The 25,869-nt window shown below is 33.6% G+C and overlaps 1 protein-coding gene across 1 annotated transcript in view; it reads right to left on the bottom strand.

Moving 5' to 3' along the window:
• Positions 1-25,869, bottom strand: part of NF1 (neurofibromin 1) — a 202,826-nt gene that overhangs the window by 85,755 nt on the left and 91,202 nt on the right. Inside the window, exons 31-36 of the mRNA XM_008589180.1 lie at positions 22,645-22,707; positions 17,506-17,664; positions 16,861-16,958; positions 15,701-15,847; positions 11,870-12,016; positions 9,266-9,376 (exon numbers count right to left, since the gene is read on the bottom strand). Coding sequence (XP_008587402.1) covers positions 9,266-9,376; positions 11,870-12,016; positions 15,701-15,847; positions 16,861-16,958; positions 17,506-17,664; positions 22,645-22,707 — 725 coding nt within the window. The remainder of the gene's footprint in view (positions 1-9,265; positions 9,377-11,869; positions 12,017-15,700; positions 15,848-16,860; positions 16,959-17,505; positions 17,665-22,644; positions 22,708-25,869) is intronic.

Raw genomic sequence — 25,869 nt, 5'->3', positions numbered from 1 at the left:
TTTTTTGACAAAAAAAAAGTTTTTCAGAGGATTTTGGATTTCAAAATTGCAAATAAGGGATTATGAACGTGCATTATGATCCATATTATACAAACGAAGAAATTCTCTCAAAATAGCCAGAAAGTAGAGATGGGACTTAAACTGAGGCTTTTGACTTACAAATTTATGCTTATGATACAGGGAAACTTGCAAATGACCAAAAGTCTCTTATTATTTTAGACATCATTAATGATATCGGCCCTCAGACATGAAGAAACAGGAGGTACTGCAATGAATCCCAATGTTTATTGTGTCATATTCTTTACAAGCACTCACTGTGCTAGAGGGTAGAGGGAATACAAAGAACAAGAGGTGGTGCCTGACCACAAGAAAGCCAAGATACGGTAGAAGAAAAATTCAGTATACATCTATAGTAAAAAACTGACTCTGATAGTATAAAGTCCTAAAATGACTGATTGTGAAGTGTAGATGTAGGGAAAACACATAAAAGGTGCTGGCATCAGAGTTAGATCTTGAAGAAAGAACATAATTTTGAATAAGGAAAGGAAAGTACTTTGGGCAAATGGAGGAAGGCTGCACAAAGATCCAAACGTAGGAGGTATTTAAAGGCCTGGATAATGGCAAATGATTTTTATTTGTTTGGGAACATTTCAGTGCTGAAAAGTTCAGAATTTTAAATTTTACTTAATTATTAAGAGGCCTGGGAAGCTTAAGATCAATAAGAAAGAGAAGATAATGAAAAATCTAAGATTGGAGAGCCAGTTGGCTAGGTAATAAAGCAATTAACTAAGAGATTATGAGAAGAATATGTCTGGGTACAAGAACAGGAAGATGAAAATGTTGAATTTTGAATTTTAAATAAGTTGAGATGGAGGTGTTTGAAGCATCAATAAAGAGTTGTATAAGTCTAGTGCTCAAAAGGTCATGATTAGAAAAAAAGATTAAGTCACGGGCAAGTAAGTGGAGAAATAGCAGTACCAAACAAGCTGTATTACCTTGGTACTCTGATTTATAATATCTACTTTGGTTGCCAAGAGGTTTTTTTTTACTTCTTAGGTCTGGCCACATTAACCTCCAGTTAAATAAGGTTATTATATGCACCATTTAAATAAGATTTATCAAGCATTGGTTCTATTCATTCGGGAGGGAAAAAAAAATCTTCATAGCAAAGTAAAACAAATGAGGAACATGTAGTGACTTGTACTTCTGCATTTATGTAGCAATTTCCTTATAAGTCAACACCAGTGTTCACAGCCCCGCACAATCGCCAATGTGATGAAAACATTAGCACAATACAACCCAACTTCCCTGTATGCTAGTTTTCAAGAAAAAGGACTGACCAAAATACAAAATTCCTTTAAAGAATTTACTTAATGTGCTTCAAGGTGGGTGGTTTAATACGTTAAAAAAAACACACAAAACTTTGTAAACTCAGTAGGAAAGTATCACTTTCATATGCGATCTTTTTCTTTTTAAGTTTCATACTAGTAAAGGTTAATTTCTTTTCTAAAATGTCACTTTAATTATTTACCAGTAATTAAATTCCTGGAATGCAATATTCCTGAATTATTCTTAAAACTTGAAAATAACCATGCCTAGAAACTACCCTGTAAACATATACACAGATGCCTTAAGGAAAAAAAAAANAAAAGGACTGACCAAAATACAAAATTCCTTTAAAGAATTTACTTAATGTGCTTCAAGGTGGGTGGTTTAATACGTTAAAAAAAACACACAAAACTTTGTAAACTCAGTAGGAAAGTATCACTTTCATATGCGATCTTTTTCTTTTTAAGTTTCATACTAGTAAAGGTTAATTTCTTTTCTAAAATGTCACTTTAATTATTTACCAGTAATTAAATTCCTGGAATGCAATATTCCTGAATTATTCTTAAAACTTGAAAATAACCATGCCTAGAAACTACCCTGTAAACATATACACAGATGCCTTAAGGAAAAAAAAAAATAGATATCTATCTTTAATATACCCACTTGATTTTAAATCATGATAATCACAGAAGACAAAATAGTATATTTATCTAGTTAGACTTGATTCAGTAAAGAAAGTCATTAATGTATAAAGGGGTAAAAGGAATAAAGTGGTATTACTGGATTCTTTAAGTAAGCAAGTAGATTTCAGAAATACTTATTTGCATTACTTAATCTTTGCCAAAGTACATCTGTTTACACCAGTTATTTGAAGAACACTCAATTGGACACTTTCAAAGAGCAAATGGCAAGTCAAGTTTAGAACACATGACTTCCTAATTATATTTCAATAGCACGCAGTGAGTAAGAAATCAGATTCCCCATCTGGCACTGGAGAAAACCTGAATTCTTAATCTTCAAAGAAAATTATCAAAAGGTAATATCACTTTGAATTTTTCTCAATTATATATTAAAGCCAAATGTAGCTTTAGTATTTATTAGATTTTTAAAATTTGAGCTTTAAGTTTTTAAAAAAGAAAAAAAAGAGAAGATAATATTTAACCATCTCTGGCATGGGCTAATCACATTATCTGAAATGTGGCAAGCCATTATATGTGAATACAGGCTAAAAGAAAATTAGCCTTACCTTAAACCAAAAGTTACAAAGTACTAAAGAACATTGGATTAAGCCTCAGACTCAAGTTCTAGTTCTGGTCATTTTTAGATGAGTTATATCCCTCATCTGAGCCTATTTATAAAATGAAGGGGTTGATTTTGAGCATTTCTAAACTTCCTTTTGGTAAAAACTATGAAATCTTCTAAGAACTCGCTTTTTTAAAGGGGGAAAATGAAAAAAATCCCATCCCAGCACTGGGAAAATCCTTTGGTTAAACCTCTTTCAGTCTTTGGAGTGAACATTTATAAGTAATATCCTAATTTGTGACTTAAGCTCAAACCATAAATTATTGAAATAAAGGCCATGAGAAATCTCAAGACAAAAATGTCAATATTTGCTTCATTATTTATTTTGTTACTCTACTCTTCAAAACTGCATCTCATCCTTTGCACCTACTCTATATTGATCTCAAGCCCCCATATTTATTGTATTGGATGTCTATCATTTTTCTTCTTTTTTTCCTAATAGAAAAACCAAATTAAACCCTCTTTAGACTTCAGATTGTTTTTGCCTTAAGTTGGTGGCCCTTAATAGGTAGAAAATAGAAAATAAGTCTCATGCCAGCAAATACTGAGAACATAGAAAGGGAAGCTTTTTATACATTCGCAGTAAAAAAATGAAAAAACAAACATTCATATAACATGAATGTACCAAATAAACACAATCAAGAATATATGCCTGCCTATTTGTCTGTAATCCAAGTGTTAAATTAAATTTACACAATTATTTTGAAACAGAGGAAAATGATGTTCAAGCTGTCGCTGATCAGCCTGCTCCTCATGTTTATTGATAACACTTCAGGAACAAGTACAGCATCGATGACCTCAAATTCTATGGCAGTCTTGATTCATACAAGCCTGAATCCCAGGACAAGCCCAAATACTGGAGCCAGGCCAATTTCCATGACAAGCCCTAATCCTGGGATGAGCCCCAATCCTAGGACAAGCACCAATACCAGGATGACCAAGAATACTGAGACAAAGCCAAATCCCAAAAGCACCAGTCCTGGGGGGAGCCCAAATCTCAACATGACCCAGAATCCCAAGATGACTTCAAATTCCAAGATGACCACGCATTCCAAGACAGCTCTGAAGTCAGTACTGACCCCAGAGAGAGCCACAACTATGAATATGACGAAAGTGGCAAATGGTAGCACCATACTCAATCCAACAGACAATATTCACTTTCTTTTCTCTGTAATTTGTTTGCTGTTTTGTGTACAGTTAGGCTAAAGTGAACTTGAACTGCCTGCATTCTAATCTCAAGTTTCTTATTACCTGCTGAATGACAAAAACACTAGGAAAATAAAAATTATTTCAATTTACTACTTAAATTTTCATTAATCTAGCTTGATTTGGATGTTCGCAAGTTTTAATTGTATAAGTTTAAATATTACCTTAATATGATGTTTCCTTTCTTATAAAAAAATGTATGTATTACTCTATTAAATGCTAAAACAAAATATCACATTTTCCTTTTAAATGTTTGCAAAACTGAGTTGAAACTCAGATGTTTACATTAAAGGTGTAAGAGAAGAAATTATGTAGGTGGCATTTAACCAAAGCATGCCTCTGCATGTGTGTGTGTGAAAGAAGGGGACGAGGGAACAACGAGTGGTGTGAAGGATGTTGTTTTGCATTATTTTATTTTTTATTAAATATACAAAAAAAAGCTAATCTAGTGAGGAGAAACTATAATGCTCTACAAAACAACACAGCCAGTATTATCACATTTCAGGAATGTGTAATGGTAATATGTCATTCCATTAAATCACTGCCAATTCTGCTGACCTCTGTAATGCATAATATTGTTGCTCCAATGACAAGATTATTTTATTTGGAGTAAACCCCTGTCTTGTGTTTCAAAAGATCATTTGTAAATCAGATGTCTGGAATTCAGAACTCATTTTCCCTACAGAAATTTATCTCATAACTGTTAGTTAGATTTTCATGCTGTTCTACAAAAGTTGATTTAACCTAAAAACCTATAGAAGTAATAATATACTAAATAATAAATAATAATAAATCATAGCTATAATAACCATGTTATTGGGTAAAGAGCTTTGGCTTAGGTTTGAAACTCAACTCTGACTCTAACTAGTTGTGCTACCGTGGGTTAAAAAAATGACCCAGTGGGATTCCCGAATAAACTAGTCATAAACTGACTACGAATGAATCACCTGACGTACCTGCTAAACATATACATTAGGCCCTACCCCTGAGGTTTTGATTTGGCAGCCCAGGTTGGGGGTTGGGGATATGTTTGTTTTAATTCCTCAGATTGTTCTGATAGTTAGGTTTGGGTTTCAGTTTATACACATGTCAATTACCATTCATAATAATACCCCAGAAGGTTATTGTAAGGATTAAATGAGAAATTATATAATATGCAGTTTGCCTGATGCAGAGAGAACATTCAGTAAATGTTAGCTATTATCATTATTACTACTACCACCCAAAAAAGCAATTGCCAGATATCACGGCATTCCAAAGAGGAAAATTCTTCATTGTAACTATTAGGTTTTATATTTTTAATTATTTTCACAAAAATAATATATCCTTTTGACAACAAATAAAACAACATAGATATATAACAAATATTATAATTGTTCCTCTACTTCCTTTAGTCATACTCCCATGAGATAAGCAATGTGAACAATTTAATGTGTAGTTTTACACATTTCTCAGTCAATACACACACGTGCATGTGCACACCCACACATTACTCTGTACCTTGTAAGGAAAGTATCAAAGTGATCTTTCTGGGTCCTTTTAAAGCTGCATATAAAGGACTTCTGTTACTTCTGCCTGCCCAGCATCTGTTTTTCCTTATTCTGGTATTGGCAATCCAATTTTTCTTTGGAAAACCCTGCTCCTGTGCCTTCCTTTCAGTTCACACAATTCATGTAGGTAGGGCTGGCCTCATCACTGAGCTCCAAGGATGTGCACATGAGCCATGCCTAGATAACCAAGACATTACATCCCCTCTGCCATAATGACTGCCTTAGGAATTGGCACATGACTCAAGCCAGGCCAGTAAGACCAACCACTTTTGCTGAAACTACTGGGAAAGAGGTATTTTTCCACTGGGGTTATTAAGCTGAGAAAAAAACAAACCACTGTTGGCCACAGCTTGGGAAGAGCTGTCCGGGAATAAAACCAACACCAAGAAAGTAGAGTCAAGAGCCAGAGAAGACAGAAGTTCTCCAGATGATATCGTTCAAAGTTCTACATCTAGTCATGCAAGAAGCTGTACATTCCCTTTTGGATATACACAAATCTGAATTGTATTTTTATCACTTGCAACAAGCAAAATAAACTCAACACATTATTCCACAACATAGATGCATCATCATTTATTCAGCAACTCCCCTTCTGAAACACAGTTATATTGGTTTTTTTGTTTGTTTGCCATTATAAACAATACCGCAACAATTGTCCTTGTATTTATAATACTTTAACTACTATAGGGCAAGAGCATAAGTATATGGGAGGGAATACCAGGGAAAGATTAGGAAAGTAAATTAGGCCAAAACTATGGAACACCTTGCATGCCTGACTATAGAACTTGGACTTTATATGGGGAGTCAATGGGAAAGACAAGATTAGATTTGTACTGGAAACTGCCTCCAGAAGTTAAGGTTAAGATGGCCTGGAAGCAGTCATCTAGGGATTGAGGAGGAGGAAGAGAATAATGCTGTATTAATATAAGTAAGAGATAATGAGAGTTCCAGCAATGCAGTGGGGGAAAAATGGTTTCAAAAAACATTTCCAAGATACTTAATAGTAATATTAGACCATTAAGACCCAATTTTTAAAAAACAAAAATTAAAACACATATTTAAGGACAGCCCCTGATGAAGGAACAGCATTGTATGGTCACATTTAGAATCACGTACTTGACTTAGGGACAGCCAGAAATCTATTGGCTGGCCAGAACCTAGCATCAAAGGTTTTGCCAAACAGAGATACTTTTTTAGCTGAATTACATTTTCTTTCTGCAATTTCAGATGTGCAGTACTGAGGTAATAAAGGGGTTACTGGCTCAGGCTAAAGCTGAAAGGATACAGAAAGAAGAAATTCATAAGTCAAACTTTGAGTTAAACACAAAGTCAAGAGAGAGTCAAAGAGCATAAGCTAGTTCCAGAACTGACAGCTGTCTAATTCTTTCTACATCTGGGCAGGCCCTGCTCTAATTCATGCTTTTCCTGAGGACTTTCTTCTTAAGAAAATAAGAATGACTTCTTTGCAATAACAAAGGCCTAACTAAAACATCTTAACTGATTTGCCAGGATCTTATAGGTAAAATCAAGATTTGGTGACTGACAATGAGGAAGATAAAAGAAAGAGGAAAGAATTAAAACCATTAGGGTTTCTCAGTGGGGAACTGGAAGGGATGATGATGCTACTGAGAAAGAATATGGTGTGAAGAGGAGGCTGATTTGAATATACGCTGAAATAAGTTTTAGAAATTTCAAGTCTGAAATGTCTGTGGACAGTCTGTAAGAAGACTGGAATCCAGTTCAAAAGACAATACCTAGTAATGGTAGTCTAAGCCACAGACACACAAGAATATCAAGAGAAGTCAAACCCAAGTGCTCTTTGACAACGTTGGCTGCCTAGATACAAGGCCTTCACTAACTTGTGGACTTGTACAACAGAGAAACTGGGCCTCTCTTTGCTCTGATCTACTGTGTGCATATCTGTCCTGGAGCTTAAGGCTTCACCCCAGGTGAAAATGAAGGCCAGGAGGAGCTCTAGTAGGTCTAAGGAAAAAAACTAGAAAAGGATTGAAAATCTGAAATTAGCAAGGTCATATCCAAGAAGGAAAAAAAAGAAAACCCAAAACTTACTCTGTACACAATTTTGTAGGTCACAAAATACTTTATAGGAGAGGTAGATAGTTTCTAGAAAAGGATTGAAAATCTGAAATTAGCAAGGTCATATCCAAGAAGGAAAAAAAAGAAAACCCCAAACTTACTCTGTACACAATTTTGTAGGTCACAAAATACTTTATAGGAGAGGTAGATAGTTTTATAAACACATCCCCTCCCTTTCTAACACGAAGAAACGGATTCACAAAAATAAACTAACTCATCTAAGATTACATAGCTAATAAGCAGCAGAGCTGGGAATTCTCAGCACTCTCAAGCCACCATACTATATAGGGTTAGTGGAAACCCTACTGATTTAATCCCACTGAGGGGATCTGCATCAGGCCCATTCTCCTTTTGTTTAGCCTCTTCTAGATCACCACAGACAAGGAACACAAACTTACAGTTTCTGATCCTGAAGAAAAAAACCCAGATTTGATGTTCTCCAGAAATCTTTTCTACTTGTAAACTAACAAGAATTTAAAAGGGAACCTGGGCAGGTGGACACATATATCTACCTCCCTCACCAATGTTTATTTTGACAGACAAAATAGGGAAAGTCAAAATATCTTGGTTATATTAAAGGTTGTGTTGGAATACAAATATGGTTCATCTCAAATGCTAAAGAAAGTTAAAATTACCTTAGCAATTTAGAAATGGCAACTGAGATGAGAGTTGGAAAGAGACTTTCATGGGAAAGTGAAGAGATGTTATTCAGCATTGTTACAGAAAAAGGGCAGTTTTCTTACCTGATTCCCTAATCCCTCAGTTCTTTGGACTTCTTGGTCTTAAGGCTGTCTGAATTATCTGATAAAACAAGTCTCCCATCTTCCACCTTTCTTTCTTCACCCATCTCCCTCTATCTCTCAACCTCAATCTTCCCTACACACTGCCAAGTTTTTGCCACCCATGACCATAAAGTCTACTGATAAAATTCCTCAATTTCTGTAAAGTTCAGGAAACTCAAAGGTTAAGTCCTATAGTTAACGAATAGCAGAATTAAGACTAAACATAGTCCTTGAGATTACAAGATCAGTGATCTCTCTATTATACCACATTGTCTCTAAGGTTTAATTACCATGAATTTATGTCATGCTAAATGATTAGAAGTAAAACTGACCAAATAATGTCACATAAGAGTTCTCAAAAGGAAGGTAGAATGAGGCAAGAAAATAAAGACAATGGCAGAGAAAGCAAGGCAAGCATTGTACCTATCATTAAGGAGGAGCTCAGAGCATTTCCAGAAAGGCTTTCTAGGAACTAGCCTTGACTGAGGACAATATGAACAAACACAATCAATTTTCCAGGCTGTCCCTTGTGCCATATCTATAGATTCCTCACAGCTCTTCTGAATTATCTTCTAAATTACCTTGATGCTGTCTTACACAGCCTATTATAAAAAGTTCTTAGAAACAGGCTCTTAAAGTTTTATTTCTTCTTTTTTAAAAAAAGTTCCTGATTATCATGTGGATACTATTTAATTGGAATATATTTGAAAACAAAAGATTCTTTGTGATTTTTCACTCTTGGTAATTAATCCATTGTAGGTGGTATTAAAACAATTGATGTAGGAAAGAGAAGCCAATATGAAATGGGTAGTATGAAAAGCAATTTCAAATATACCGAGCATCATTTTAGGACAGGATGGCTGTTTATCCACCTATATACTTCCAGCTATGTACTTCAATTCCTGTTAAGTCAAATAGGAAAAATCAAACTGCTCTCTCTCTACATTTGCTATTATTTTTAAAACTCTGTTAAGAGAGACTAAAACATAGCATTCTTACCTCCGTGCAACATAATAAAAAATAGGATTCCCAGCTTTGGAAGTTCCAGCTTGGTAGAAAATACTTAACGTTTTCAAAGCCTTGAACTCTTCTTTTTCATGTACCTGATGCCTAAAAGAAAAAAGAGCAGAGTAACTCAGAGGCTTTATATAGTCCATTTAGTATATACAAGAATCTACAATTGGATCAATGATAAAATATAAAAAAGTCAAAATATTTAAAAAGCAACATTTTCTGAAGAACAATTTAGCAATATGCACCAAAAACTTCAAGGTGTTATTCTTCGAACCATAAAAGCACTTGTAGGACTATTCTAAGAAATCTACTAGACAGAGATATTAACGATGGAATTGTCTTTATTCTTGGTATTTTTTTCCTGAAAGAAGTTTTTGAGTTTTCATTTATTTATTTTTCATGAGTTCAGTTTATCAACTTTATCAACTTTTTCTTTTCTGGTTTATGGATTCTGAATGGATGAGAAAGGCCTTCCTTTGCCCATGTATTTTTCATTGATTCATGGGAGTTTATCTTCATAAACAGTATAAAGATCTTTTTCCAGATGGTTACTCAGTTGTATCAGCACCATTTATAGAAAATCCATCCTCATCTCCCTGATTCTGAATACCACTTCTATCATATATTAAGTTCCCATATGTACTGAAACATATTTCTGAAAAAGCATGTTTTAATTTTTATATATTCTACTCAAGACTCAGTGTGCTTGTTTAATCTGAAGATTTATGTCATTCACCAACTCTGGAAAATTCCCATCCATTATCCCTTCAAATATTACCTCTTCCCCACTCTCACTAAGCTTGATGTCTGCAACACCTCCTAGACACATATGTTGGGCCTTCGCATTCTATCTTCTACATCTCTTAACCTCTTTCGTATTTTCCATTTCTTTATCTCTCTGTACTGACTATATTCTAGGTAATTTGCTCAGAAAATATCTCCCAGCTACGTATTTAAAAAAAAATTTTTTTTTAATACATTTTCTTTTACCTAGTATTTCTATGTGTCTTATGACTTGAGAGGAGGTTGTATTAGCTCAGTCCATCAGGTTGCAGGTACCAGGTCAGCATTTATTGAATATTAGTGGAAACAGCCAAGATATCAAAATACATTTTCTTTTACCTAGTATTTCTATGTGTCTTATGACTTGAGAGGAGGTTGTATTAGCTCAGTGCATCAGGTTGCAGGTACCAGGTCAGCATTTATTGAATATTAGTGGAAACAGCCAAGATATCATTTGATAGGGGAAACAGGCATACATGTGAATAGATAAATGACTGGGAGGTTACTCATCAAATGTTAACTGAATTATTTCTAAGAGGTGGGATAAGAGAAAATTTCTTTTTTTATTTTCTTCTTCAGATTTTTATATTTTGAGTACTTTGATAATTGTTTTTGTTAAATAATTGAGAATGTTATAATGCTACCTTCATTTTTTAAAAAAAGAAAAATGAGTCTCCAAGAGCACCAGTGGGAATTTAGAAGAGAACAAAAATAACATCGAACATATATTAAACACTTTACATGTACCAGACACTGTTCTTAGTATATTACACATACTAGATCATATAGCTTTCAAAAGCACAGAGAATTGAGAAGGGAAGGGAGGATCTTAGGCAAAAAGGAGTAATAAAGGAGTTTTCTTAGAAAAATGGCAAATTACACAGGAATAAATATTTGTTACACTGAGAAAAATCTAATAGAGCCAAAAATAAAAAACTAAGTTGAAAGGCTATTATGTATTCATACATTCTTATATGCATATATCTTCTTTTATATGTTCACATACTCTTTTAACAATGAACTAGAGATATGTGTACAAAACTATGACCTATATATAATATGATTAATAACAGGCACTTTATAATTCAAGGCACATTACATACAAATCTTTAATGTGAATTAACTTCTGAACGTTAGATTCTATTATTTTCTTTCGGCCCTGGCATATACTATGTACAAAACACTCAACCCACAGACACAATGGAGCACTATCTGTAAAGTACTGTGAAAAGTACTTTAAAGACTAAAAAGATTTAGCAAACTACCTTCAATATAACATACAGGTAAGTGTCTAACAATGAGGATCTTTCAGTCACAAACTAAATTCCTCTAAAAGAGATTCAAAACAAATGTCTACCGAAGTTTTATAGCAACATTAGAGTATGCTGTTCTCTGAGCCTTAATCTAAAAGAAGTTAAAACCATTCACTTTTAGGAGGGTTCTGGAAAATGTTATACTGTGGTAGAAAGATTCCAGCACCTAAAAAACCCAGGAATTAGATGTGCAACCTTAGTCAAATCAGTTATTCACAATGAGATGCATTTTCCTTAACTGTAATATGATAGAGTATAATTCAATAAGACACTATTATTATTATAAGAAAATCAACATATAAAACAACGTGTATATATTTCAATAACATATAAAGTAGGAGAAAAGTAGGATCCCAAAACATGGCAAAATGATTACTAGGTACATCTTTCCTGATAATCTTCTATCAAAAATACAAGCATACATAACAAGAACCCGGTGGTAAACTTTGCTCCTCAACTAAAAAGAAACAATCATTTCAAGACTGTACTTTACCTAGTCATAAATTCCTCGAACTTCGAACTTGTAAGGTTAAGACTGGACCAGTGTGTATCTGCCACAGGTTTGTGCTCTGGAGGCCCCAGGTATGCAAGAAGTGTTGCCATCTTATCAAAAGGTCGTCTTCCAACCGCTTTATGATCCCTAGATACAGCAAACTACTTAGAAAATGTAGCAGTTCACATTTAGCAGTACACATTTCTTTAAGTTGTCATTGGTTGCTTTTTTTTTTATTTGTAGCTTATGCTCCCTGATGATTTGTAAATAGCACCAAAAATGACTTTAGGAATTATAAGCATACACTGAAACATCTTAGAAATAGAGATCGCTCCCCAAACTATAAAATTTATTAAAAAGTTCAATTTTTTTCCTAGAATTCATAATCCATTGCCACTAATGGGTCAAACAATAAGTAAAAATAACATTCTGATCAGTTTTTTCTCCGGGTGAAAAGAATCCATCCTGAGAAACCGTTATTTAGGAATTGAATGTATTGCCCCTGATATAAGATCTCTGCTTACCCAGGTGAAATAGGAATTTTCAACAACTACTGACCATGTAAAACTAAGATAACAACGAACTATCTCACAAACATCAAACTGGCAAAAGCTATGAAGTCTGATAATGCCCGCTTTAGTGAGGATAAACACCAGAATCAGTAAAAGCATAAACTGCCACACAGACTTTGAGAAGCAATTTGGCAATATCTAATAAAGTTGAGGTTGGGTGTAGCCTGGACCCAGCAACTAAACATTTAGGTAATACAAAGGGAGACAGCATGAAGATATTTATTACCTCACTATTCACAGTAGTGAAAAACTGGAAACAAACCTGAATGTCCATCAACTTGTGAATGCAAAAATAAACTGTGATAGAGTCATTTCATAAAATATCAACATAAGGTAAATAAATAGTAAGTATCAAAAAGAATATGTCGTGAAGAGGCTAAATTCACTATATCATTGCTGCAAAATTTTATAACACAAAATCTATGCTGTATATACCTATTTGCTTGTTTTTGTCAGTTACATATATATGTAGGACAGCATATAAACATATCCAGGAAGCACAACCACCAGCCTTAGGAAGCAGATATCTTTAGAGAAGTATAGAAATGGTATTGTTGAAAGGAAGCCTTTAATACACACACACATGCACACACCCTCCCCAAAAGTAAAATGTTATAAAGATCTAAACTAATACAGCAAAATAAATAACGTTAAAGCCAGGTGGTAGACACAAGTCTCTGTTATATTATTGTCTATATTTTTTTATATGTTTAAACAATATATTATTTTTTAAAAACCAAATTTTAAAAATTCTCTAGCATCAAACTATGAATATATATGTAAATCATATGAGAAAACAATATTTGCATTTAAAAGTTCCACAGTTTATATTGGTTCACACAGATAAACACCTTCATTCTTCTATTTTAGCAGCATGCATCAGTCATGCCCATATCTACTTCAATCTATTAATAATTCATAAAGGATTAAAATGCCGTCTCTTTTAACCTCCGATCCCCTAATTGCTTATCTTTAGCTTCATGGTCTCCTACCTTTCCTACAAATGAGCCAACTACTTCTGCTGGCATTTAAAAACAATCTGGTCTCATTTTAATTTTGTAAGGAAACTCCTCATACACAGGAATTTGAGCCCTTTATAGGCCTACACAACTAGAAAGAACAGCAAGTAATTTATGCTACAAGAGACTTTAATTAAAAACAGCTAATGAAACAACTACCAAATTAATAATTTCAATTATTGAGTACAATGTATATAAAGTTTATTTGCACATACATAGAATATCAAAAATGGGCTTATTATACAATTCAAACATTGGCAATTTCTTAATTACTAAATTTCTAAAAATTAGCTGTTCTTCAGTTTCAAATGCCAATACTCATTTGAACTTCTAGTAAATTTAAATCTGTCTTCTTGCACGTATGTTTGTCAGTTTGCAAACCAGAAAAAAAAAAATCGGTAGCAACTACATGGGCTTATTTATTATTTATTTAATATAACTTTTTGCTCATTTTTTTTTAAAGAAAAGGGTCTATATTTCTCTTTCCAAACCATAATTCTTACTCCAAGGAGATGCAAAGTAAAAAGCACTATTCATGACTAAACCATCTAAAATTAGCTGAAACTGGTTTTATTTCCCTATCTCAAGTTATTTCAAAGTTACCTTGCAGGGTGTAAGCTGAGCAGAGGACCTTGACCTCCATATGACCTCAAGCAGGAACCCAAAAATCCTCCACCAAGGGACAGGACTCAGACCCAACCATTCACAGCTTTTGACTTACTAGCCAATCACTCTTTGCCTCGTCATATGGTGTGATATGGAGCCAGCCAATCAGTCTTGCCTCATTAACATATGTGGCCTGACTTGGAATTGTCCAATCCACTCTCACTGTGTCATATGGCCTGACTTAGGACTAGCAAATACACTATCACCCTTTCAGATGGCCTGACTCAGAGTAGGCCAATCAGGGATACTAAATACCCCCTGAAGTCTGCATAGGCCCAGGATGAAGAAGACAGATTTGAAGTGCCTTGCATCCTGTCTTTTTTTTTCTCAAAAACCAGAGCCATGGTATTGGCTTCTGTGAGCTTCAGGCAGTGAGCTCTTCCTCAGTAACATGACCAATAATCTTATTAATATAAATTTAAATTGAAAGTGTTCAATACCCCCATGAATGGGTATCATTTTATGACATGTATATTTTGGTTTTTATCCACAGTTCCTGGCTTGTTCTAACCTTCCCTCACCATTCTGTCTTGGAGCTGGCCATAAAGAAATTCTCTGACCTACCTTATCTGACTGGAGGTCATAAGACTCCTATTTGAGAAGGGGTCCTACCCCATACCCGGGAGGAAGAAATGCTGAAAGGAGAGGCCAAGAAGAATCTGAACAGACAGGCCTTGCTGGGTTTCCCTTCTCAGTCTATTAGCAGTAGATCACACTTTTGCTGTCCAATCACATTTATAGAACCTAAGCATAAATATAGACGATTTTCCCTATATCTTTGGGTCTTTATTCTGAAGGCCCCAATGTCATATAAGACTATGATATAATAAAAGTTGTTATGCCTTTCTTCATGTTAATCTGTGTTTATCAGGTGATTTTTCAGAGAACCTTTAGGGGGTTCAAGGGGATGTCTTCCCTTGGTTAGTGTTAGATCACACCCTTTTTGTGCAATCATGTTTCTACATGGATGTCCACACTTCAATGATGCCTATGTAATAAAGCTTCCATAAAAACCCAAGAGCACTGGGTTCAGGAGCTTCTGAATAGCTGAACATGTGGAGGTTCCTGGAGGGTGCCCCTTCTCCCATACCTCGCCCTAAGCATCTCGTCTGTATCCTTTGTAATATCCTTTATAGTAAATCAGTAAATGTAAATATGTCTTTCCCTGAGTTCTGTGAGCCACTCAAGCAAACTAATTGAACCCAAGTGGGAACCTTGGTGGCTGGCTGATCAGAAGTTCCAGAGGCTGGCTGATCAGAAGTTCCAGAGGATTTAACTAACAACTGGCATCTGAAGTGGGGGGCAGTCTTGGGGACTGGGCCCTCAATCTACAGGATCTGATGCTATCCTCATGTAGACAGTGTCAGAACCGAATTGAAGGACACCCAGCTGGTGTCTGCTGGAGAACTGATTGCTCTCTTGCTTGCTTGCTGGTGGGGAGAAATCCCCACACATTTGGTCACAAAAGTCAGAAATCTGTCTTCTGTGTTGACTATGATTATTACTGAGTAAGAGTACAGGAAAGGCACTTTGGCAGATTTTGTTTTTCCTACTCTTACACTAGGAAATCTTACCTGTTGCTGGAAAGATACTGGCCAATTTTCTCTTGATTGTTCCAAAGCAGACGATGTAAAGCAAGCACATTGCCATCACTGATGAAGGAAAGGCTATGATTTACTGAGTCACTTGTAGGACAATCAGATGCGATATCAAGGAAAAACCTTCAAAAATACAAAATCATTAGAAGTTTCAATACCAGATACACTCATAACTATGTTTGAATTAAATTTATATGAAGAAACTTTGTGACATAACTGAGATTACAAACTAGACAGCTTGTTCACATGATGTGACTGTAATTAAACAAAGGAAGAAAAACAAGAAGAAAGTTGGCTTTTCATTTCTGATAGTCTATTCTGAAGCTAAAGCCAGGTATAAAGTCAGAGAACAAAATTTAGATGGATGAGACTTTGGAGAGAAGCAGTATTTCACAGATAAGGAAAGGGAGGCCCAGACAAGATAAAAGACCTCACCAAAATTACACAGCCTGTTAGATCAGAGTCAGGATCAGAACCTTGGTTTTCTTAACTTTCTGTGGGTAGACAATCCACTAGAATATGAACCCTATGCTGACATTCACTTTCTCTCCAATATGGCTTGTAGTCCAGCAATCCACTTTTTAAACTCCAATATCCTTAACAGAAAGTGAAATCTGGCAGAAAAGTTTTCTAAAACCATAAAGCCTCAACAGTTATTCAGTTACTCATGAACTAAATCTTACGTGTATGCATCGTACGGTTTAAAGAGTAACTTTTTAGTTCACATACACTTTCAAATTGAAGTACCAAAAATACTCTAACATCAAAAAAATTCTGCTTATACAATGTTATGCATTATCTATACCAATTTGGTTTTAGTTTTTGGTAAAAGGAATCTTCTCCTTCTTCATTGCCCCCATAACATAGCCACGTCAAATCCTTTACTTTTGTAGATATGTCAGAAATCCCTCTTGGTTTTCAAATATGGACATCACCACCAAACTATAAAGAATATAGACTTATTTCATGACTGTCTTTTATAGTAAAATAAAATAAGACAAATTATGTTCTTGACCTAGAGAGGGAAAAGAAAAAAAAAAAAAACCTACACAGGAGTTTCAGGTAGACCTGATACATGGACTTAGGTGACCAAAAATATTTGATTCGGGCAATTGACCCAGTGGCAGGCTGCTTACCTTCGTGCTGCATCAAAGTTGCTTTTCACAAAATCATTAAAAGGCCGCATATGCTCTTCTTTTGTGAAGAGAACATGATTGGCAATACTCTGAAGTATCTAAACAATAAAACAGTGTTATAAATAATCAGATTATTTATGTATAAAGTCGGTACATTAATATATTCTTTAAAAATATGATTTTTCTCAGTGATAAAATTTCTACTGGCAGTTAAAATCAATTATTCCTCATTCTACAAATTACTCTAGGTATTGTTTCTATTCTTCCCAATACAAATATAATTATTATATATACATATATTTATAAATATAAAATATATATTAAAAATTTTTGATGTTTTTAAAAATAAAAATTCTACAGTCTACATTTTGGTTTCCGATTCAGAATTTCCAGAACAATTACACCGAAAACTATCTTCAGAAGACAAGGCATTTGCTAAAATATTTTCACATCATAGTAAGGCCCACCCATCAAGTACTGGTCTAATGAATTCCTTTGTAATATAAACAAAGTAAAACAAGAACACGTAACTGAAAACCATAGGCCATTTCAAAAGTAAATTCAAGAGGAAGTACGGTGAGTATGAAAAACTGAAAATTAATTAAAAGGGAAATTTAGGATAGTTAGATTATCAAAATAATTCACCTTTGACATTAACTTCAAGCCCCTTTCAATTCTAGGTGGTGGCTTTTTATCTAAAATCCCTGCTTCATATGGTGAAACAATGGCAGGATTGATAAATCTGAGGAACATGGCACTTCCTACTGCACCGATGCTGTTCTGAGGGAAACGTTGGCTAACCACCTAAAAACAAAGAGTTGAGAACTGAGTTTAAGGTTTGAATTAAAATAAGGAAATGGGAACAAAGAGTTCAAAGTTCAAACTGCACAAAAACTCTGAATTGGTCAATCTTCATGAATGACACATTTCTATTTTTTTTTCCTTCTCCCAAAACATCAAAAAATAAAGTTTACCCTCAATTCTAGTCTTGCATCATTTTAAAGCACAATTGTGGTATCTCAGAGGTAAGAAAAATCTCACGGGTGAGTTGTGTAGAAGAGACCTGAAAAAAGATCTTTATTTTATCATCATTATTTATATTCCAAGTTTGATGAATAACGAAAGCAGACCAAATTTTCATACCAAGATCGTATTTTACTAAGATTAACAGACATGAAAATATGGTCAACTCTTAAAAGGTGAAGCAAATTTTCAACAGCATACCTCCAAAACATCCTACACCTAACAGTATATATTTACATTTTGTTGTGTACCTGGTACAATTGAATTTCTTGAGAAAAATGTTTATCATATTCCAAATTTTTTCTTACATTCCTACTGAGAGAAAAAAGCTTACTTACAAGTAATGTTACTGCCAGTTCCTTTTCTTCATCAGCATGCTTTATAATATAAGGACCTACCTATTATATTATTTAAACCATGGAGGAATGGGAATTCTTGGGGACCTAAAAGAAAAAAGGATCCCACCAGAAGAGAGAACCCCTATGTCTACCTCAATTTATAATTCTGTCAAATAAAATATTTAAGGATTCAAGAAATGGTTGCCTACCCTGAAAAACAATGTGAACTCAATATTTAAAATGGCTTTATTTTCTCTTTATAAAATATTCTACATTGAAGATAAAGTAATAGGTACATTAGATTGGGAAAAGTATTATGAAACTGGCTCAGCTCCCATCTCTTCCCAGTGCCCCTGTTTTATATCAAGTTAACATATGAAAATTATATTTTGAAATTTACATTTTTTATATACACCACACACACATTTATTTTAAAAGAACACTCCTGTAACATTTTAATCTCTACACCTATTCTTGCTGTGTGGCTAACTGTTATTTAAATCAGTGGTGACTACAACAACAAAACTCTAACACTCCACTCAGTACTTTGGGATTCCAGGAATAAACCTGTATTTCAAAGGATATTGGGGAGAAAATGAGAAAATGGGATTTATGTGCAGAATCTCACATAACTCTATTTTTCTTCACAACACCTCGATAAAGTAATACTTCTTGTCATGAATTCACATGGCTCACTGATTCCTGGAAAGAATAAGGATTATTTCACTTCATTCTATTCCACTTAACAAGTCATGTGGTCCACATTTTAAATGTGTTCTTATCCACTGCCTATAATCTCAAAATAATTTTCTATCATCTCTGAAAAAAGATTAGTATTTTAGAGAATGATTTTTATATACTCTCACCTTCATTTCCACTACATGCTCACAAAGCTTTCTTTGTGTTACAGTACTTTGGGTACTTATTGCATGAAGAACAACCTTACCATTACATGAGGGGAAACTGGTAAAGGCAGCTAAGCTGCCTTAGCAGAATGACTATAAAACACAAATACTGTTTATTTTTAGCTTAAATACAGTTTTAGATGTAGAACTAAGAAGAAAATTCAAGTGCTTTTAATATTCCAGTAGAGTGTTTAGTCTTTTGGGAACTAGGAATCTCTTAGAAATCTGATAAAAAGTTTAAAAAGTAAATGTATACATTCGCACAGACAAAATTCTTCATATAATTTTAGAATGTTCACAGACCACCAATGCTACTGCGTGGTTCTTTTAGAACTCCCAAATTTTAATCTTAAAATGAAACACTGACAAACCTACAATATCTAAAAGCCTTTAAGGAGAGAGTTAGCAAGAGGGAAGAGGATTAAAAACTGCTTTATATTTAATTTTAAATAAGTTGTTCTAAAAGAATAGGCTGTTTTAACTAAATTAGTATTCAATTTAACCCATTAAAATCTTGAAATGGCTTTTAAAAGCCAAAGTCATAGTTTGGTTTTCAAAGAACCAGTTAGTTTATAAAATACTAACCTGCTGTGAAAGTGTCTCATAAAAATCAATAACTTATATGCACATGGAGAGCTCTTTTAAAATATATTTTTTCAAAGTAGCTATCAACTGGTTTTCTCTAGGACAAAAATGTCTTAAAGTGTAACTTTATTATACTTAATAGTATTTAGTCTCAGAATTTAATGAAAATCTGAGTGAATTATTTCCCAAAAGGAGAACAGTATAAAATTTACAAAAAGTACTATACTTTCACTATCTTCCACATCTTTAAAAATAATTCATATCAAAACCCAAAGTATCCACACCTCAGGAACACACATTGTTTCATGTATCATATAAATACATATTTCACTGATGGTAGTATCAATATATTTTTGGAACTAAAACCTGATAAAACATAACTAATATCAGAGGCTGACAGCTCACTCAGAGCATGGTGCTGATAATACCAAGGTCAAGAGTTCAGATCCCCTTACCAGCCAGCCGCCAAAAAAAGAAAGAAAAAAACATGACCATGACCAATATCAATAAAAATACTGCATAGCAAATTTCATAAGTCAATTTATAAAAGGACTGCTTTTTTCTTTCACCACTGATTAATATTATTGTAATTTTATCTCAGAATAAACAAAAACTCAAAAAAATTTTTAAATCCATAAAACTTGAATTTGGATCCAAAAGATATTCTTATCCTGCATACGAGGTCAAAGTTGGGCCAGTCTATGTGATAAAACCAGTTATCAGCCAATGTCCCCTTTAACTTTCTTGGTAAAAACTGAACTACATGATGCAAATAAATGCACATCGACAACAAGATCACAGGGGCTGACTCAGTCGGTTAGAGCACAGAATTACAACACCAAAGTCAAGGGTTCTAACTTTCTTGGTAAAAACTGAACTACATGATGCAAATAAATGCACATCGACAATAAGATCACAGGGGCTGACTCAGTCGGTTAGAGCACAGAATTACAACACCAAAGTCAAGGGTTCAGATCCCCTTACTGGCCAGCCACCAAAAAAATAAAAATATAAAATAAAAAATAAAAGAAGAAACAGTAAGATCACTACCCATACATGATTAATTACGGCAAATTCTCTCTGAATCAGGCAGACAATTAACCTTCGAAGTAAATCTAATTACATATTATATGTTAGAGTACAATAAACAGAATCATCTATAATATGATTATGCAGCTATACACCAGAAGCCAGAACCTTCTCTCTATATTTTACATATTCCAATCCATGATACATACACCTCCAAAGAAAGCTGGCTTGCTATTAAAAGAGAAGATCATTAGATTCTGTTAAGTAAACAATTCCATAAAACATTTTAAATTTACAATAACTATGCTATCTTCATACTTTGTAATGTGTTCTAAAATATCTCAAATTACCAATTAGATTCCCCTTGTTTCCATCACATCACCTGTGCTGAGAAATACATTCCAAAACTTAGTGTTACCCAGAAACCTTAAAAAAAAGAAAATCTGAAAATAACTCTAGTAGAAAAAAAAAAACATTTCAAGGAACAATTTTAGACAAAATCTTAATAAATAAAGTAATGTTAGGAAGTCTAGAAAACATGCTCTAGAGAAACACAGAAAGCCTGAATTTTAATTTATGTGATAAACTACATAATGGCATTAGTATAACACTGAACAAAAGTGTTAGAAACAGAAAATTAATTTCAAAGTGATGGTGTATATTATGTTAAACCCACATACACTGAGAATTAGCAGGCTGAAGCAGCACTAGAAAGAAATATCTTTATTAAGCAAGAAGGCCATCCAATCCAGTCAATTTGCTCCCAGCTGACCAAATCTACTTAACATACTCAAAAAGAAAATTTTGAATGGACATAATAAAAGTATATGTCTCTAAATTTTAATTTAGTTCTGAATTTAAAATGGAAATTTATATGTAAACCTTAATTTATTTGTAAAGCTTAGAAGTTTATATGTAAGGTTTTATTATATGTAAAGTTAAAACAAGAAATGAAAGATGAAACCACATGAACAATATATTCTAAATTATACCTTTTTAAAAAAACTATCTACCTGACTCCTACAAGTTTTCTTTATATCTATCTCTACAATCATTTGGATTATGTGAACAACGATAGGGCTTAGTCTGATAAGTCACACTGACAGATAATGGCAAATTTAAAATGAATGCATATTATATTTTGGACAAATTTTATCCACTGGAAGAAAATAATTATGACTATTATAATTTTCTCCCTTTAAATTAGGTCAAGTTTGTAGAAGCAGACAATATATTCCTATTACGTTTGCAAAATGAAGTGTTTCTCTACAAATATGGACTCACTGTTTTCCTTTATTTCAAAAGTACTATGTTCTCATTCCAGTAATTTAGAATTGATTTTCTCTGAGGTAAAAGTGGTTTCACCATTAGAATTTCTGTAATCTAAGAATTTTCTGAATTCTGGATGAGACTGTCTAGGTGAAAATATAAGGAGTAGAAAACTAAATTTAGCAATTTTAGATTTAGAAAGTGACACTTTCCCACCATATACTTCTATGATTAAGACAAACTTTCCCCTCTAGGAAAAGAAACCACTCACATTACCTGTGAATAAGAAGCAAGAATGAAGAGAGTCAGCATTTCCTAAATCCTTGAAATTAAGTTTCTTTTGCATTCGTTTATAATTTTAAAAATAACAATAATAAAATTAGACCAAGGATATCCAAAGGAACAAATGCTCACAAAATACCTTTGGGATAAATCAAACCAAAGGAACACAGAGAATGTTTCAATGTAACTTAATTCCAGGGTTAATTGAAATGAAAGCTATTTTGTGCCAGAATTAGTAGAATGATTTTACAGTGAAGGTCAAATAGGCTGAAGTGAAGATGTTCTTAACAAACAGCAAAAGATTTTTGTTTTGCTTTGAAAGAAACAGCTAATAAAAAGTTCTCCAAACTTACTGATTTTTTGTTTTCCTTTTTTTCTTTTACTGTAGCTTTATTCAGTAGGGAGTGGCAAGTTGCCTACAGAACAGAGATGAGCACAAACAAGTCACAGCACCGACTACATACAGCAACAAAAACAATGTTGGCTTGTACATAAAATTACACAATAAAATGTAACACAAATGGAATCAACAAAAAATTAGAAATCAACTGAATTTTGTGGGATGAATTTAATTCTGGATTTTTATTTTTATTACATTTTTAAGCCAAGCTCTAAATAAACAGTGAGAAATGTTGAAACCCAATCATGTCTACTATTTCTGGCTATGAATCACAGAAAAGATCTCCCCAGTGAATCTGAGGATATTAAATATTTACATTTTAGTTAATTCCTAGCTTTTGATAAATTTCGTATAAAATGTTCATTACAAGTAGATCACACACTAAAAGCATTTCTTCATGTCTACATAATTTTCTCTTGATATGCAAAATATTTCTCTGTGTATCCTTCAATTGACTTAAAGTTCTTTTTTCAATATCTGGCATTTAATTAAGATCCTATTGACTAAAGAAATAAAAATTAAATATAATTAAAATTCACTTTAGAAATTCTGAATTAAAAATCTCTCTTTAAAAAAATTACTGTTAAAATTTCATATATTTTCCAATGTTTGCAGGCTACTTCTTAAAATGGTTCTAATTAAAGGAGGTTAAAAGCTCTGCAACATTTGGAAGAATGTTATCAGCTCAACTAGAAAAAAGCATTAATTAATATTAAAGTGAAGAAAATGCAGAGAAATTTATAGAATAAAACTGTAAGCCTGTTTAAAACTTTTCACATACTACAGTTGACCACTTATCTGAATGTCTCAAAAGAAAGCACCCAAAAAAACCCCAAAACCCACAGAGACATATTGGTTTCACCTCCCAGAGCTCCTTCTAGGCCAAGAGTTCCTTCAAAATTAAAAGTCTCCTGACTGGAGTACACTAGGCAGAACAGTAATTTTAAAATACTTTAAAAACCAAGTTAGAATTCATTAATCCATTGATACATGGCATCTTATTCTAGGAATTCTGGGCATCTGATACCATAACCCATAACTTGGGCTTAAAGTTAGTTCAACATTCATCCGTCCGTCCATCCATCCATCCATCCATCTGTCCGTCCGTCCAAGCAGTTATTGTGCACCTACATGCCAGACACCATTCGAGGCACTGGGAGACAGCAGTAAAATGAGACACAGTCCCTTGTCTCACAGAGCTTTGGTTCAAACTTTAGACTATATACAAAAGCACTAATAATTATATATATCACAAAATGTGGTTCTGTACATTTTTTTCAATTATGGTATACAACTATCATTTACAGCCTGAAAGAAAAACTGTGTAAACTACTTCGGTTTGCAGAAGCAAATTTACTGGGAAAAGATCACATTTATTTAGAATCATAATAGTTAGCTCTTTCTCAGAATTCTCTCACCATAACATAAGAGATATCCACTGTGGGAATTATATTCTTTGTATTCTAAAACTATCAGGAGGAAAAGTGAAAACAAATACATGAGAAAAATGACTTAGTTACAAATCTGACACATGTTCACAGTTGGCAATTCTTACATAATCTTAACACAGTCCACTAAGTAAGGAAGGCATATAAAGTAACAGAGCTGATTAAAGCATGATTTGAAAAGGCTTAATGGCCAAAATACAAACGAAAGTAAAAAGAGCTAAAGCTCAGAAAAGTTTATTAGCTAGCAATATACTCACTAAGCTTTTAAATTTTCCCTAGAGGTCCCAAAGCAGGAGCCATGTTTACTAAAGAAAAACTGTCACTCCCAGGTACAAAGGTACCATTATGTTACTGCCAAAGTCAGAAGGGCAAGAAAAAGCAAGAAGAGGGGAGGTGAATAAAAACAAAAGAGCAAAGAAAAGGGAAAAACTAGGTTTGGGAAGAGACTCAATGAAAAAATACCTTGAGATCAAAGCTCTTTTTTTCTATCCTTTTCAATTAGTGAATGTAAAATTCCCTGTTATCAGTCATAAGAAAATAAAGCCCTATTTACAAATAGCACAGCATACCTTTGCTCCATAGAACTCTACTCTCCAACAATGTTAAGTTTACCCAACACTTCAAAACAATGCACTTATACAACATTTAACTAATGTCTTCAATGAGAATAATTTTATGTAAAATTTTGATATGATAATTTAGGTCTGTTATTAAGATAATACAGGATATTTTATTATGAAGTGCTCTAAAAAGCATAACATAGTATTTAATAAGCTACTAATTATCACCTGGCTCTATTTTCTGTTTTCACTATTTCCTTCCATTCCTAACTATGAAAGCTGGAAGAATCTTGTCCACTTGGGTAGGAGGGATGGAGAAATTTATTCCTTCATTAAATATTTCCTAAGTACTTAATAAGTGCCAAGCCCTGATCCTTTTACATGATCATAATCATGGTCTCAAATTGGTCTTCTAGTTTGCTGAGGATACAGACATTTTTCTTTTAGGATAACAGCCACATGAAGAATTTCCACCAAAATCTACTGGACTGTGTAATCAGGTAGTGAATGTCCATTCACTTTTAACTAGCTAAAGTCAAAGCCACCTTCATTTTAGAAACCCATTTGCTCTCTGACATAGTTACTACTAAGCCAACCAAAAAGTTGATACAGACTTTTTTTAATATGTGCTCACTATTTCTCGTCTGCCTAGTTTTATAAACAGAAAAAATTACTGAATTAATTCAAAGAGAAATCTGAATAAGTCCCTAACTTAAAAGAAGATATTATTCACTGTATTAAGTTTCATATTAAAATTAAACCACTCTCTAGCCTCAGATTTAACTAGCTAAAAAATTATGTGGGACTTTCCTAAGCTTCTTTGAGTTTTTTTGAAAAAGCAGAAAAGTCATAATAAATTAAGAGAGACAATGCTAACTAGGTATGATTTGTCACCCATGTATATTAAGAAAAGTTTTGGGTTTTTTTAAAATAGATACAGCAGATACATCTTTAAAAATAGCAATGGGGGAAAAATTCACACAGAGCAGCTTCAAATAGCTTTTTAAAATGGTGATTTCACTGATGCTGTTAATGTCTCTAAGCAACTGAAGCTGTGTGCCAAAAAAACAAATGGCTGGGGATGACTCTGCAAAGAGAGACACACAAAGGCATTGATTTTGGTAAGTTACCCCATCCCAAACTCCAGACCCACTAATGTTTCTTCCAAAA

The sequence above is a fragment of the Galeopterus variegatus genome, unplaced genomic scaffold (genome assembly GCF_000696425.1).
Source record: "Galeopterus variegatus unplaced genomic scaffold, G_variegatus-3.0.2 Scaffold134, whole genome shotgun sequence".
NCBI lineage: Eukaryota > Metazoa > Chordata > Mammalia > Dermoptera > Cynocephalidae > Galeopterus > Galeopterus variegatus.
The sequence above is the reverse complement of the archived record's forward strand: the minus strand, read 5'-3'. Positions and strand labels throughout refer to the sequence as shown.